Source organism: Myxine glutinosa, chromosome 12, assembly GCF_964187855.1.
Source record: "Myxine glutinosa chromosome 12, kmMyxGlut1.1, whole genome shotgun sequence".
NCBI lineage: Eukaryota > Metazoa > Chordata > Myxini > Myxiniformes > Myxinidae > Myxine > Myxine glutinosa.
This window is the reverse complement of record NC_136272.1, coordinates 105,894,654-105,909,082: the sequence shown is the minus strand read 5'-3', so window position 1 is coordinate 105,909,082 and position 14,429 is coordinate 105,894,654. Positions and strand designations below refer to the sequence as shown.

Sequence of the window (14,429 nt, the reverse complement as noted above, 5' to 3'; positions counted from 1 at the left end):
TTTCCGTTGCAGCAATAACTTTATAACAACTGAATGGGATTTAAATCAAAATTCGGTCAAGTATGTACAATGATGTAAAGAAGAACTGATTTTGGATCAAGAGGTCAAAGGTCAGAGTCTGCAATAGGTGTTAGTTACCACGATAACTTGAGAACGGCTGAAGGGGAACCAAGTCAAACTTGGTACAAGTATTAGTATGTATAATGACGCAAAGATGAACACATTAGATTATGGGGTGAAGAATTGAAAGGTCAGAGGTCCCATTTGGTTAAAAAATAAAATAAAATGTGTTACTGTACTAGTGAACTAGTAATATGATTTTGACCAAACTCGGTTGAAGTATTATATATTATGATGCCAACATGAACTGATTATATTTTGACATCAAAGGTCAGATGTCAGGTAAAAATATGATACTTGGGAACAGCTGAAGGGATTAAATCGATCTTCGTACAATTATGTCTAATCTATATAATAATAGCGTAAGGACTCGACTTTGTTATCCCTTTTACGCCGCACCCAGTGACCCGATGCCCACGGCACTAATGGATTTACGATCTACAAACCGCACTCTTTGTTTATCACGTACAGCCATACTCGAAAAATCTGAATTAGCCTACGTTGGGGCCCAAAAGCATCCGATTAACTGCCGATACGACGCCATCTTACGACGCCATCGTATTGGCGTCTGCTGGGCGAAGGCGAAAGCAAGCCATCCACTAAGAGCATGCATTTGTGCCGGTGTCGGCGATCGTTGTTCATATACGCACTCTTCATTCTCATCTTTCTTCCTAACTCTTACTCGGACAAGCAAATCCCCTATGCCATCCATAATGCTACACTCTATCCATACACCACATCCTCCCTTCCGTGGATGTTCCACGGGTTTCGGCTAGTGATGTAATAATATGGGCAGAGGCATATCGGTCAATGTGACGTCAGAGTGCCGTTCTAATTTCTAGCTGTTTTCATTGTTTAGCATACGGAAGAAGAAGTCAGAATCCAAAGTGGATGTGGACGGGCTTTGCATTTTCGGATGCTTTCTAATTTCATCTTGTAAACACTTTCTCGGTTTCCTGCAGGTGAGCCATTTCTCAAAGTATGGTCTGCCGGGTCATGAAGATGATGTGGATGACGAACATCTGCCTGGAAATGGGATTTCTGCCATACTCCCCGCAGGCACTGCTGCCATCACAGATGCCAAAAAGCCACGTCTGTCTCAGCAAGATCAGACGATGCCAGATGCCCCACAGGAGGGTGAATTACCCCCATTGCAGGTAAACTTTCCTTAGTGTTGTAAAATATAGCTGTGTTCGTCGTACAGTACGGTTTTCTTTGACCATGGTGAGGCGACATCTTAACAGCTATTTTATTTGGATGTTAGGCTAATAATGGTTGGATTTGTACCAGTTTGAAGTTGTGCAATTTCAAGTTTGATATCTTACTATAATTCACCAAATGTCCGTCCGTCTGTCTGTTCGTCCGTTCGAAGGTACTGCAAAAACGGCTGAACCGATCGCAACGATATTTTGGGTGGGTAATCCTTGGACCCCCTGGAGTGAAATAGGCTATATTGTTTTTCCAATTTTCCAGTTTTTCCAAACACGATGGAATAATATTTACCGATATGAACAGTGATGTGATTTTGTTGAAATTCTACGTACCAGGAGAGAGTAGATCGACTCCTGACGAACTCTTCCTATATAAACCTGCGGCTCCAAAGTAACACGGCAGCGTGTGCAAAGCGACTGAGAAAGACGTGTCGCGGCCGCTTCCGTTTTGCAGAGTTAAATCTTTTTTCAAAATGGGCATCATGTAATGTTTAGATTTTGATGATTTGCATGTGATATGATTCAACGGATGTTCATATGAATCGTTTAAAACAAAAAAAAGCCTTCAATTTATGATATTTTGCCTTTTCTATTGGGCTTCTCAATTGAAGCCCCGCCCGTGGGGCAGGTACCGTTGCTAGTTGTTTTAATGTGCTGTGCAGGTTTTGAGGATTTGGAGGTGGTGATTGCATAGGTGGGGGTTGGCTTTCACAGTATGGCATTGACCTTTTTCATACCCCAGTGAAGTGAGCTTTGGAGTAGTGAACCATATCTGCCAGCAGAGGCAAAGTGAAAGATTTGCATTGTGATGCTGCACAACCATGCCTTTTCACAACAATATTGCTCGTTTTCAGAAGGGCTCAAATGAGGAACATCTGCCAGTGGAAGCGGATAGCGAGATGGCAGACATCACACAGGAACCAATCCCAGAAAACGAATGGGAATTGGACGATGCAGATGCAGATGCTTCTGAGCACTTTGCTGCATCTCATCACATTGCTGCCTCATTCGGAATGAACACCCACCGCTTGCAGGTAAAGATCATGGTTCTTTGGTTTGAGGTTGAAGGTCAAACTGATCTGGCTTAATAGTGAAGTGAAGCCTGGTATTTTTCATGTTTTGTGATTTAAAGATGCGTTCACCTTTGTTTTTGTTTTTATTTGTTTGTTTGTTTTTGTTGTTTTTGTTTCCTTCTGTTCCCACTCACATATTTAAAGTTTAGGAGTGCATCAACGTGTTAAGAATTTTGTATTCTCATTTGTGTGCTTTTATTGCTGTGCCTCAGCTTGGTTTTGCAAATTTGAGGCAGTCGACAACAACTTTGTATTTTCTCTGTTGGCATTGGCATATTCTGTATGACCTCCTTTTTCATGTTTTGCTTTCGGATTTTTTTTTGGCATGTTCCATTCTTAGCGATTCATTGATGGTGGGAGGGAAATTTGCTATCTTGGGATCGTTTTCTTAGTACAGGCAAATACTTCTTCAGGTTATGAAGGCATCATTTGCTGAGGATAGAATCCACGAAGGAGTATTGTCGGACTTCAACGAGTTTCCCTGGCAGGCTAGTCAATTGAGGGATTTGCCTGGTACTTTGTCTGAGTTCCGGTTGAGGTCGAGCCCCGCACAGGGCTGCTTTGCAGGTGTGTTCCCCCACCACCTGCATGTCACATTACTGTTGTTGACTAATATCTCGATAAATGGTTAATCAACTATGGTAAAGGTTTTGCTCAACCACCCAATTTTATTGTGTGACAGAAACGTTTTGGTCCATCTGCAGTTTTGTTCACTTTCCCCTTCTTCTGTGGTTAGATTTACCTGTGCTCAGCAAGATGGCAGAGTCACAAAAAGGGGCTACCTTCGGTCAGACACCATTGCAACTTAGCATTCTGGATGCACGACCTTTACCACAAAAGTCTTACCCAGGTGCACCGTCTTCCTTTTTTGAGCCTCGTGGACTCTTTACAATTTCCAGGTGAGACAGGAATATACATTAGCCGATTGATTTGATGGGATCACAGGTTTTAAAAGTAATTTCAGTTTTTGCCAGGATGTTGAAGTAAAAAAAAAAACCAAAAAAAAAATTTTGTTCGTCCTTTCCCTCCCCAATTGTTACCCCCTTCCTCGCTATCCCCAGACCCTCTTTTGCACAGCCTCCTCCATCACAGGCAGAGTTGTATGGTGATGAAGTAAGACCTTTGGCACAGACGTGCATGCGTGGTCTTGTGCCTTCCGCTACGTCACTTGTGCAGGGCAGAGAGAAGTGCCTTGCAGATGCTGCACTGTTCATGGGTCGCTCATTCCGTGTGGGTTGGGGGCCTGGCTGGATTCTTTGCCACTGCGGGGACAAGCTTGAGTCGCCACTTGTAGAAGATGATGCTGGTGAAGACGCAGAATCTCCCATGGATGCTGTTGGCCTCTCGTTGAGCCTCCTTCCTGCTGCTGCGACCCCTCCGAAACGGTAAGGGGGCTATTCCATTGCTGCCTATTTTAAAGAGGGAGGGTTTAGGCTGGATTTTGATATTTCGTACAACCTTGGTATCCAAAATGTTCTTTTAATAAAAACCAAAACGGTTATCACCTAATACAAGAGGTAAATTCCAACCTACGGATGTATTCCAAAATTGTGATTCCACAAGCGATTTACTCAGTTCAAATTAACATGTCAGTCTGACTCTGTCTTTATGGTTTCAACATTGCATTGCATTGCCAACCATTTAAACTTTGCAGTAAATTTAGCTTTTGTTTCTCTGCCCACCTCCTGACAGTCTCACAGACTCTCGGTTTCGTGTGTGGGTTGAACATGTTGATACAAAAATGGGACAATCGGGACAAGATGTGCCAACGTGGGATGCAATGCGTGAAAAGTTGGAGATCGCGCTTGAAGAGAGCGATCGCGTGCTGCTCGACTGTGACAATGAAGAGGCAGCGAGCCAAGAAGAGAGTCAACAGTGGATCAGGACTTGCCCAGGTTTCCGTCCACGCGAAGGCATCGAGGCTATTCGTCGTTATTGTCATTGGGTTGAGGGTTTGGTGCCACTGGAGAACAACCCTGCAGGTTGGTTTTGCACGCATGTGCTGCTTTCATGCTGTTTTGCTCTTGGTTTGCCACTTGCTCAATCCTTTTTGCTTGCCATTGAGAAGCCTTCATTTTGCAGATGTACAGCGTCAGTGGAGGCTTGTTTGGACTCTCTGTGAAGCCCTGTGGGGGCAGTTACATGAGATGGAGATGATTGACAACGACGAGGAATTGGTCCCTGGATCCGTGGCTTCATATGTACGACAAGCTGATCGGAGGGAAGCACTCTCTTGTTGGCTGGAAAGAGCTGCTGAAGAGCCAGTTGAAGCAGAGGTTTCTGCCATGGGATTACATATGCCTGTTGAAGGCGTATTCAGCTGCCTGAGCGGACGACAGGTCTCCAGGGCCTGTAAACTGGCACAATGTGCAGGTACATTATTTTGGACTTGCTGTGAGTCGACCGATTGGACAACAGTCCAGCGGAGACGAGAAGGCTCTGTGTACAGAGTAATTTGGAGACGCTGTCAGTGATTGGTCAGGTGACATGTCCTTTTTTTTTTTTTTTCTTTTTTTTTTTCTTCCCCTCTTGTGCAGGGGACCATCGGCTGGCATTGCTGCTCTCACAGGCCATAGGTAGTGAACCCACAAGGCAGCTGCTGTCCCTGCAGCTGGCAGTGTGGGCCAGGCTGGGTGTAGATCTCCATATCCTACCTGCGCGTCTACGTGTTTACAGTCTGCTCGCTGGCAAGCCGGTGAGTCTTTCTCTAAGGCTATTTGTAATGCAAACGGATGGTTTTATATCTGGAAACCAAATTCGGTTCCAAGCTTGCTTTGACCTGAGTACAAATGGAGTTGCTTGCAATCTGCACCTGTTATTGTGAGAACTATCCTTGGCTGACAGGATGTCCTAGAGGTACGTCAAATATCCGATTATGTCCTTCACGAATAGTTGGCGGGCTATCGCCGGAATCCTGGACAAATTCCAAATTCCTTTCACGACTACTACTTGGAAGGCAATGGCAAACCACCCAGTATATAACCCTTGCCAAAGAAGTGCTTCTGCAGCACCAACTCTAATAAAGTGTACATGCATGTCAGAATCGAATCATGTGCTGCAACAAAACAGAACTGTTTCCATGCTTTGTACATGTATTTGACAAATTTTTAGATATGGCACCTTCCTTCGAAAGGAGTCGTGAATGTTTGTGGTTCTCTGGACTGGAAGCGAGCCTTCGCCACCCACCTGTGGTACATGCTGAGCCCGGTTGCTTCCATCACCGATGCCCTGCAACTGTATGAAAAGGCCTTTCAGGTGTGTTTGTTTTCTGAAAAATACAATTTTGTGGTTGGTCATCTTAAAAATAAAAAATAAAATTTTTGTTTTCTCTTTTCTTCAGAGTCGAAGGAAAACTCTAACCTATGTGTAACTTTATCAATAGCTTTCTGAAAATCTAAATATACTTAAAATCTACTGCAATGCCTTCCTATATAACCATCTTTAGAGGCCATTTTTCCCCGCAAAGCGGGGGTTGGCCTTTTTCGGGAACCGTGGTTGTTGTTGTTTTTCGGTCCCCTTTTTGAAGCAATGTTTTACGGCTGGATGCCCTTCCTGACGCCAACCCTTTTTGCCGCCTTTAACGACAAACAGGGAATTACCAGTGAACTGGTACTCAATTAGCCGACCTCGGAAGGATGACAGGCTGAGTCAACCCCCCTGGCGTTAATTCAGCGATCGACCGGGATTCGAACCCAGGATCCTAGGATCCTAAGCCGGCACCCTAGCCGCTAGCCCAACACCAGGCCTTCATATGCCTCTCGTTATTTATTTTCAATGCTGTCTACCTTTCATGAAGCCATGTTGATTACCATTAATTGTATTTTATGCCCTTTATGGCAGCACACACATACCTTGCCCTGTATGAGTAACATGCTGGTGTTTCACATGCAGGTTGCTTCATCAAATGTGGTGTTATTCATGCTCTAAAGTCTAAATGCATAGTATAGGGCACTGCATCAGCAGCAAAGAGCATGTTTTTTTTTATCGCCAACGGAGACATGTTTTTGGGTTTATTCGTCCAGCTGTTAGTCTGTCCGTTCGTCCGTGATAGGTTTCCGTTGCCGCGATAACTTGAGAACGGATGAAGTGATCCAATTCAAACTTGGTACAGATATGTATAATGATGTAAAGATTAACTAATTAGGTTTTGGGGTCCTGAGGTCAAAGGTCAGAGGTCATGTCAGGTACAAATGTGATAACTTGTGAACAGCTGAAGGGATTTAAATTAAAACTTGGTCGAGGTATGTATAATGATGTAAACATGAACTGATTAAATTTTGGGGTCAAGAGGTCAGAGGTAATGTCAGGTAAAATGTGAGAACTTGAGAACAGCTGAATGGATTTAAATCAAATTTGGCACAAGTATTATAATGATGCAATAATGTGGGCGGAGGCATATATCGGTCGACGTCGTGATGTCGAAGTGTTGTTCTAGTTTTTAGCTGTTGTTTTCATCGTTTGGTTTGAGCACAAAGTGGATGGACTTTGCATTTTGGGATGCTTTTTAGTTGTGGTTACCTCAGCTACCAAAGTTGGACGGAGGTTAGGTTTTCACCCGTCTTTGTCTGACTGGCTGTCTGTGAACAGGATATCTAAAAACGTTATGGACGAATTTGGATGAAACTTGGTAGACATGTTGGGTGTGTTACAAGGACGAATTGATTAGATTTTGGTGAAGATCTGGATACGAGATTTTTTTTTTTTAATTCTCAAGCGATTCCTCACCATTGAGAAATAGGGCCAAAAACGATATGCGACTATATGCAAAAAAATTCCGATTAAAAACGGACGAGTTGTTTGGATGCAGATCCGACCTATCAGCGGGATACAAAACTTGAACTGTTCAGCCTGGCGGAGGGAGGTATGTGCTCTACCGAGGAGTGCCGTTGTAGTTTGAAATGCAGTACTTTTCTTTCTTTTGAATTAATAATTACCAGCATTTGCTCCCAAATGTTTCTCTTTCCTGCTTCTCCTATTCTCATTGAACTTTTCCTGTTCTTCCTGTCGTCTATGACACCTGGTGGATATCTTAACTACCTGTGTTCTTATTGCTTTCAATCTTTACTGTATCCTCAATAGCCTGTGGATTTAACTTTATTTCCTGCAGGGCGAAGAGGATTGTGAACGATACGCACCGCCTCCTCTCCCACCACATATGGAACAAGGATTTTACCACCACAGTTGTGACGACAGTTCGGCCAATGAAGCTGGGGCTCCCGTCCGAGACGCGTGCTTTCTTCTACTCAAACTCTACAGCGACTGGTAATTGAGGCTGGAACTGTTTCTTGGGAATATGCTTGGTTCAAATGCTTGACGTATCTGCACCATGTAATCTTGCATAGTAATCTTTGTTTTGGTTCTTATTTCGTAAGTGTTTGAATTTCTCTTGATTTGGTGTTGGTTGGTGGTTGTCATGCGCAGGTGTGAATTGTGTCGGATATATTTTAATGTGGTGTGTCCCACGTGCTCATTCAGGCACCATGATCTCCAGCAGCTGTGCGACCCCAGCGCCATCACTGCCGACCCTTTGGATTACCGACTTTCATGGCACCTCTGGATGGCGTTGCAGGGTCTTGATTACACCCACCTGTCTGTGCGAAAGCAGGGCCTGCTACATGCCAGCTACGCGTCCCAACTGGAGGCAGCTGGCCTGTGGGAGTGGGCTGTGTTTGTGCTTCTGCATATCAATGATGCTGGGTATGTGGCACTGCATTCTGAGATGGTACATCATTTGTTCCTCTTTTCGGCTGTTTGAACTGCATTTGCGACCTTTAAAAAAAAATGGACGTACAATACCGGTCAAAAGTTTTAGAACCTCAATTTTCCCAGTTTTTATTGAAATTTACGCAGTTTTAATGTCTCAATGTACTCTGAAATTAAGCAGAGAACAAATAAACAATTGGAGATAAAAAAGAAATCATAGAATCACTTTAACAAAATTGGTTCATGAGTTGTCAAACAGAGTGACCACTATATTCGTCATGGGTGTGTGTCTGTGTGTCTGTCTGTCCGCAGCATAACTACCCGATGATATCATCCGATCTTGATGAAACTTGGGTTGCAGGTTGATATCATGCTCTAGTTGTGTCCTGCCTAGAGTGGGCGTATTGCGCCCATTGTGGGCAGAGCCACGCCTGAAAAAGATGTCTTTTTAGGGGGTAATCAATTTCAAGCGACATCCTCTCCAAGGGGGTTGGTGGAATCTGACGGGGTTTCGGTATTTGGTTAGGCCAATGTCATGTGTCTAGCCCCACGCAGCTCGATTTTTCATTTTCGCCACAAGGTCACGAAATTTTAAAAAGTCGATTTTTGATGATTTTATTACATTGTTCGCTTCCTGATAGGGTGAAATGTCGTACATGTTTTTATATTATCACGTACATCATGAAATACAAGTTTTCCAACAAATTTCAGAATCTTCGACCTTTGACCTTTGAGGGTCACAAGGGTCAAATTTTCAAAGTTGTCGGAATCGAACCGAATTTTTGGTATTGTGTAGCTAACTAACCTCATAACTGATTATACATTATTTTCTATCTCATTTCAAGGTCAGTAACCTTCAGTTTGACACTTCAAGGTCACAAAGGTCAAATTTTCAAAGTTGTCGGATTTGAACCGAATTTTCAGTATTGTGTAGCTAACTAGTCTCATAACAGATAATATATTCCTATTTATATATTTTCAATGTCGGTTTTGACCTTTGTCATTGAAGGTCAAAACCTTCATGAACTCGCTCGCTCATGAACCATCGTCGTCTCCTGACTTGTTTAATTTAAATTTTTGGACTCGGCAAGGGAGCCACCTTTTGCAGATATAACCGCCGAACACACTCGTGGCATTCTTTCTACAATGGAAATCAAATCTTGTTCGGGAAGTTCTTCCCAACACTGTTGCAGAAGTTCCCACAAATGTGTTGCACTTGTAGGTTGCTTTGCTTTCAAGATATTCACCCTTCTGTCCAGTTCATCCCAAACCAGCTCGATGGGGTTCAAGTCTGGAGACTGTGCTGGCCATTCCATGATTTGAAGCCTACCGTCTTATTTTCCTCGAAGGTAGTTTTGACATAGCCTGGAGGTGTGTTTAGGGTCATTATCTTGCTGTAGGATGAACCCCTGACCAACCAGGCGTATACCAGAGGGTATTGCATGGCGCTGCAAAATGCTGTGGTAGCCCTTTTGGTTCAGAGTGCCAGTCACTCTGTGCAAGTCGCCGACTCTGGATCCAGCAAAAGAGCCCCAGACCATCACGCTTCCTCCTCCATGTTTGACAGTTGGTGTCACACACTGAGGAACCATCCTTTCGCCTACTCGACGGCGTACAAAAACCCTGCGTGATGAACCAAAGATTTCAAATTTTGATTCATCGGTCCATAAGACCGTTTTCCAGTCTTCACTAGTCCACTGGCGGTGCTTCATGGCCCAGGCAAGCCTCTTTTTCTTATTTTGCCATCTTGGCAATGGCTTTCTTACTGCCACTCGACCTGTCAAACCTGCAGCCCGAAGTCTTCTCTTCACAGTTGAAACTGAGACTTGCTTACTTTGACCAGTGTTAAGCTGTGCTTGAAGCTGTTGTCCTGTGAGCTGCCTATCACGCAAGCTGTTGACGTTCAGAAACTTGTCTTCTGATTCTGTTGTGGCTTTGGGTCTGCCAGACCTCTTCCTGTCAGAGTTTCCTCCAGTTTCCAAGTGCCTTTTTATGGTGTAGGAAACTGTACTCACTGACACCTTGGCTTTCTTTGCAGTTTCTCTAAAGGAAAGACCTACACTTTTAAGGGTTATAATGGTCTGTCTGTCTTCCCTTGTGAATTGCCTTTTTCTCGGCATTATGATAGCAATATACTTCTTCCTGCAGTGCAATATTGTCCAAATAATGCTTCAGAGGGTGTAATAACAGTCTGTTCCGATACTGCTTTCATGCAGACAGGGGGGTTGTAATCAAGTAATCAGCAGAGGTTGGGACACCTGTCGGAATTGTTTGCATCAACTTTCAAGGCTTAATTTACTTGCATTGCTGCAGAACAGCTGTAAGTTAACCCATTACTTGTTCCCTGAAGAAGGCCTTTTTTTACAATATAACAGTGCAATTTACATTATTTTCCCGTTGTTGCTAACCTAAACTTTTTTTTAAACCTCGAGCAGTTTACTGCTTACCTTTGTACCATTTCAGGTTATTCACTGGATTTGAATTGCTTAAATTTCAATAAAAACTGGAAAAATTGAGGTGTTCTCAAACTTTTGACCGGTGGTGTACTTGATTACCGAAACACCATATGAAAATGGCTACATGGGGGAACTTCCCTGGTGAAGCTTGGCTTTTTCTTTAGTTCTGCATTTTGCATTTGCCATGGTCAATGGCTATTTTTTTTGTCCTCCGTCGCACCGCGGAGCGAAAGGGGGACTATGGTTTTACCCTCCTTCCGTGCGTGCGTACGTGCACTGCAATATCTTTATAAAAGTAAGCGAAGGACCAAATTCTAATTTGGTGTGTGGGTGCAACGAGGCATATGGAAGAACTCTATTGAAAATTAGGTCGCCACGTCAAAATCCAAGATGGCCGCCGCCATGTATGTCTGAACCTTGTGAGCGGAATATCTTGAAAAATAAGCGAAGTACCAACTTCTAATCTGGTGTGTGGGTGTATGTTACGTGGTCCCCTCAGTGCATACCAGGTCTCGGTGACCCCCGGACCGTGAGAGGACCTTCGCCAGCAAATAGTATTATATAGGCGCATTCGCCACGCAATCCATAGGAATTTCACCCAGGAGACAACTGATGTGCAAGTATATATTTCCAATGGTAATGATACCAAACACTTTCAAAGACACAACCACGGAGATTTTCCCCGAGCAATCAACAATACACAACCAGGCACAATCAATATTACAACCATGTGAACTCATCTACACAAACTCTAAGATGGCCATCTTATACTAATACATTCCTCACGTGAGCCCCACTCCTGACTCCCTCCGTGGTCAATGTCTCTCCTCTCCGCACACGGGCGGTTGAACGAGCCCCGGGCGGACGTGCTCTAAACGTGCCGTCTCGGACTGGGGCCGCGGCTGCAGCGCACCTCCTTGCCAAGCCACGGGGCAAACCCAGCGCGGCGTCCAACGTGCGCGAGGCCCCAAGTGCGACCCTTACGCGTCCTTGTAGATGGGCAAAAACCCAGCGCGGCTTCCGACGCGAGCGAGGCCCAACGTGCGGACCCGTACGCGTCTTTGTAGACGGGGCAAAACCCAGCGCGGCTTCCGACGCGAGCGAGGCCCAACGTGCGGACCCGTACGCGTCTTTGTAGTCGGGGCAAACTGTCCCGGACGCTTGGTTTCGTGCACGAACTCACGGTGACTGGACGTGTCAAAAGGTATTTACCGCCCAGGTAACTCCTCTCGCCAGACGTTTCGAAACGGCGCGTTTTCCACGCAGCGCAAGGTCGCTTCCACCTTTTGTCGGAGCGGGGCGAGGAAGAAGAAACCTTCCTTTCCCTCGTGTCTTTCTCCTCCGTTCCCCGTCACTTCCGCTTCCGGCCACTTCCGTTTCCTGCCACTCTTTCAGAAGGGCTCCTGACCCTCCAACCACAACAACTACACAACAACTTAGTATACTACACACGGAAGCAAAGACCTGCATGGTAATTCACATACATTCACATAAATATGTAACACTCCCCCCCTTCAAGAAAGAAAGTTTGAACCCAGCGAAAACTTTCTTTGCCGGCCAATTTGGAGAAACAAACCAGATAACTCAACCCCCCCACATTATCAGTTCCCCCCGGGCACAGTTATCACTTAAAAATAAAGCCAGTTAAGCCACTCGATAGCACTTTTCCGGGAGGCCAAGCCGAGTATTCACTACATGGATGCCTTGAGGAACGTGGAGTTCACGGTTAGTCCGTGCAGGAAAGTTCACTACATGGACGCCTTTAGGAACGGCGTTCACGGTTAATTCGTGTAGGAATCTTGGCTCGGCGGCTCCGCCGCCTTCAGTGCTTCAACTTCTCAGAACGTCCCTAATAATTAGGGTGGGACCACTGGTCCCTGTAGTCCCCTGAATACCGGTCTTCTTCTCGGCCACTACTTTGCCAATTCTTCCTTCGGGAGCGGCCGTAACTCAGGGAGCCTCCATAATAATATTGACTGCGGCCACCACCAAAACTACCGCCCAGTTGTCCTCTCCTGTAGACCTCTCGACGCCTACGAAATGCCTTCCCTACTGTTATGGTCCGACCCTCCAAATCCTTGCCATTCCAATTCTTCTCTGCCTCTCTGGCGTCTTTTGTGCTGGCAAACGTGACAAAGCCGAACCCTCTTGACTGTTGCGTTTCCCAGTCTCTTACCAACCGCACTTCCACCAGCGGCCCATATCTGTTGAAGACAGAGGTCAGAACTTCTTCCTCTGTTTTGAAGTTCAGTCCCCCTACAAATAACTTGGCACTTTTGTCACCATCCCGAGCTGGTGTGGTGTTATTTTCCCTGCTGGGCTCTTTATCAACCCTCAGGTTACCATAAACTTGACCCCCGGCCAAATCATTCCCGAGAACCACAGATACACCCTCTACAGGAAACGTGGCTTGTAAACCGACGGTGACCGGTCCTGACACCAAATCGGACTCCAACTGGATGACCTGAAGGGGAGCACTAACACCGCCCCCGATCCCCTGTAAACGAACACTATCCCCCGTTGCCGTCTCCTCGGACCATGGCAAAATGCCTTCAAGCATTAAAGATTGATGGGCCCCTGTGTCTCTCAATATCCTAACCGGTCTCCGGTTAGTCGAGGCTCCATCCAGTGACACAAACCCCTCGGAAATAAATGGTTGGTAACCCTCTTGATGGCGATTTCTTACGCTAGCCATCGCATTCGGAGTTGTAATAGTCGGACTCCGCTCTGGGTTGTCCCTTTTCATGAGGTAACAACTGGACATCAAGTGTCCAGGTTTTTTGCAAAACGCGCAAGTAGGCCCGGAGGAAAAACTCGGGGTCTGCCTCGGGCCCCCCGAACTATAAGTTTGTCTTGGGCCCGCATCCCTCTGATTTCGAACCGGTGGGGTATCATAGTTGTCCCCATAATCATCTCGAGGCCGCCGCCATGTATGGTCGTTCTCCGCACCTGCTGTTCCCCACCTCCCCTGCGGAGATCTAGGCGAGGAGTTAGGTTCGTGGACCCCTATTCGGTGGGTTAAGGCATAATCATCTGCCATGGTGGCTGCGTCCCACAACTTTGGTACCTTCTTTTCCTGCAGGTACACTTTGATGTCCTCGTGGACACACTGCTGGAATTCCTCCACCAGGATCAAGTCCCGCAATGTCTCGAAGTCTTTCCCGACTCCTTTTGACTCACACCACCGATCAAACATGTTTTCTTTCACTCTGGCAAACTCCACATGGGTCTCACTCTCCCTCTTCCTGGCATTCCTGAATTTTTGCCTGTAAGCTTCCGGAACCAACTCATAGGCCTTGAGGATGTGCTTCTTCAGTACCTCATAATCTGCACATTGGTCCATTGGTAATGCCGAATAAATTTCCTGAGCTTTCCCCACCAGCACACTTTGTACGAGTATGGTCCAGGCCTCGTCCGGCCAGTTTAATTGTCGAGCCACTTTCTCAAAGTGTGGGAAGAATTTCGCGACTTCCTTTTCACTGAACGGTGGAACCAGCCTCACATGTCTGCCCACATCCCAGGTTTTCTGGTTAGGTGTCGACCCCGTCAGCAAGGGTGGTGCCTCTCCCCGTTCTCTCATTAACTCCAGCTCCTTGCATTTGATTTCTTGCTGAAGCTCCATGTCACGTTCCTTTAATTCCCTTTCCGCTTTTCTCTCCTCTGCTTCGAGTTCCCTTGTTTTCATCCTTTCTTCTGCTTGTTTCTCTTCTCTCCTCTCCTCTGCTTTCCTTTCTTCTTCTGCTCTTTCCTTTTCTGCTTTCCTTTCTTCTTCTGCTCTTTCCTTTTCTGCTTTCCTTTCTTCTTCTGCTAACCTTTCCTGGAGTTCTCGTTCCACTCTCCTTTCCTCTGCTTGTTTCTCTTCTCTC

At 45.6% G+C, this 14,429-nt stretch overlaps 1 protein-coding gene across 12 annotated transcripts in view; it reads left to right on the top strand.

Moving 5' to 3' along the window:
* NUP98 (nucleoporin 98 and 96 precursor) overlaps positions 1-14,429 on the top strand; it is a 70,475-nt gene that overhangs the window by 43,852 nt on the left and 12,194 nt on the right. For all 12 annotated transcript variants that reach the window (XM_078766174.1, XM_078766176.1, XM_078766173.1 and 9 more), the window contains 11 exons: positions 1,083-1,277; positions 2,186-2,365; positions 2,818-2,971; positions 3,141-3,303; positions 3,466-3,789; positions 4,097-4,386; positions 4,487-4,777; positions 4,942-5,099; positions 5,516-5,659; positions 7,512-7,666; positions 7,880-8,101. In XM_078766174.1, the coding sequence (XP_078622300.1) occupies positions 1,083-1,277; positions 2,186-2,365; positions 2,818-2,971; positions 3,141-3,303; positions 3,466-3,789; positions 4,097-4,386; positions 4,487-4,777; positions 4,942-5,099; positions 5,516-5,659; positions 7,512-7,666; positions 7,880-8,101 (2,276 nt within the window). The remainder of the gene's footprint in view (positions 1-1,082; positions 1,278-2,185; positions 2,366-2,817; positions 2,972-3,140; positions 3,304-3,465; positions 3,790-4,096; positions 4,387-4,486; positions 4,778-4,941; positions 5,100-5,515; positions 5,660-7,511; positions 7,667-7,879; positions 8,102-14,429) is intronic.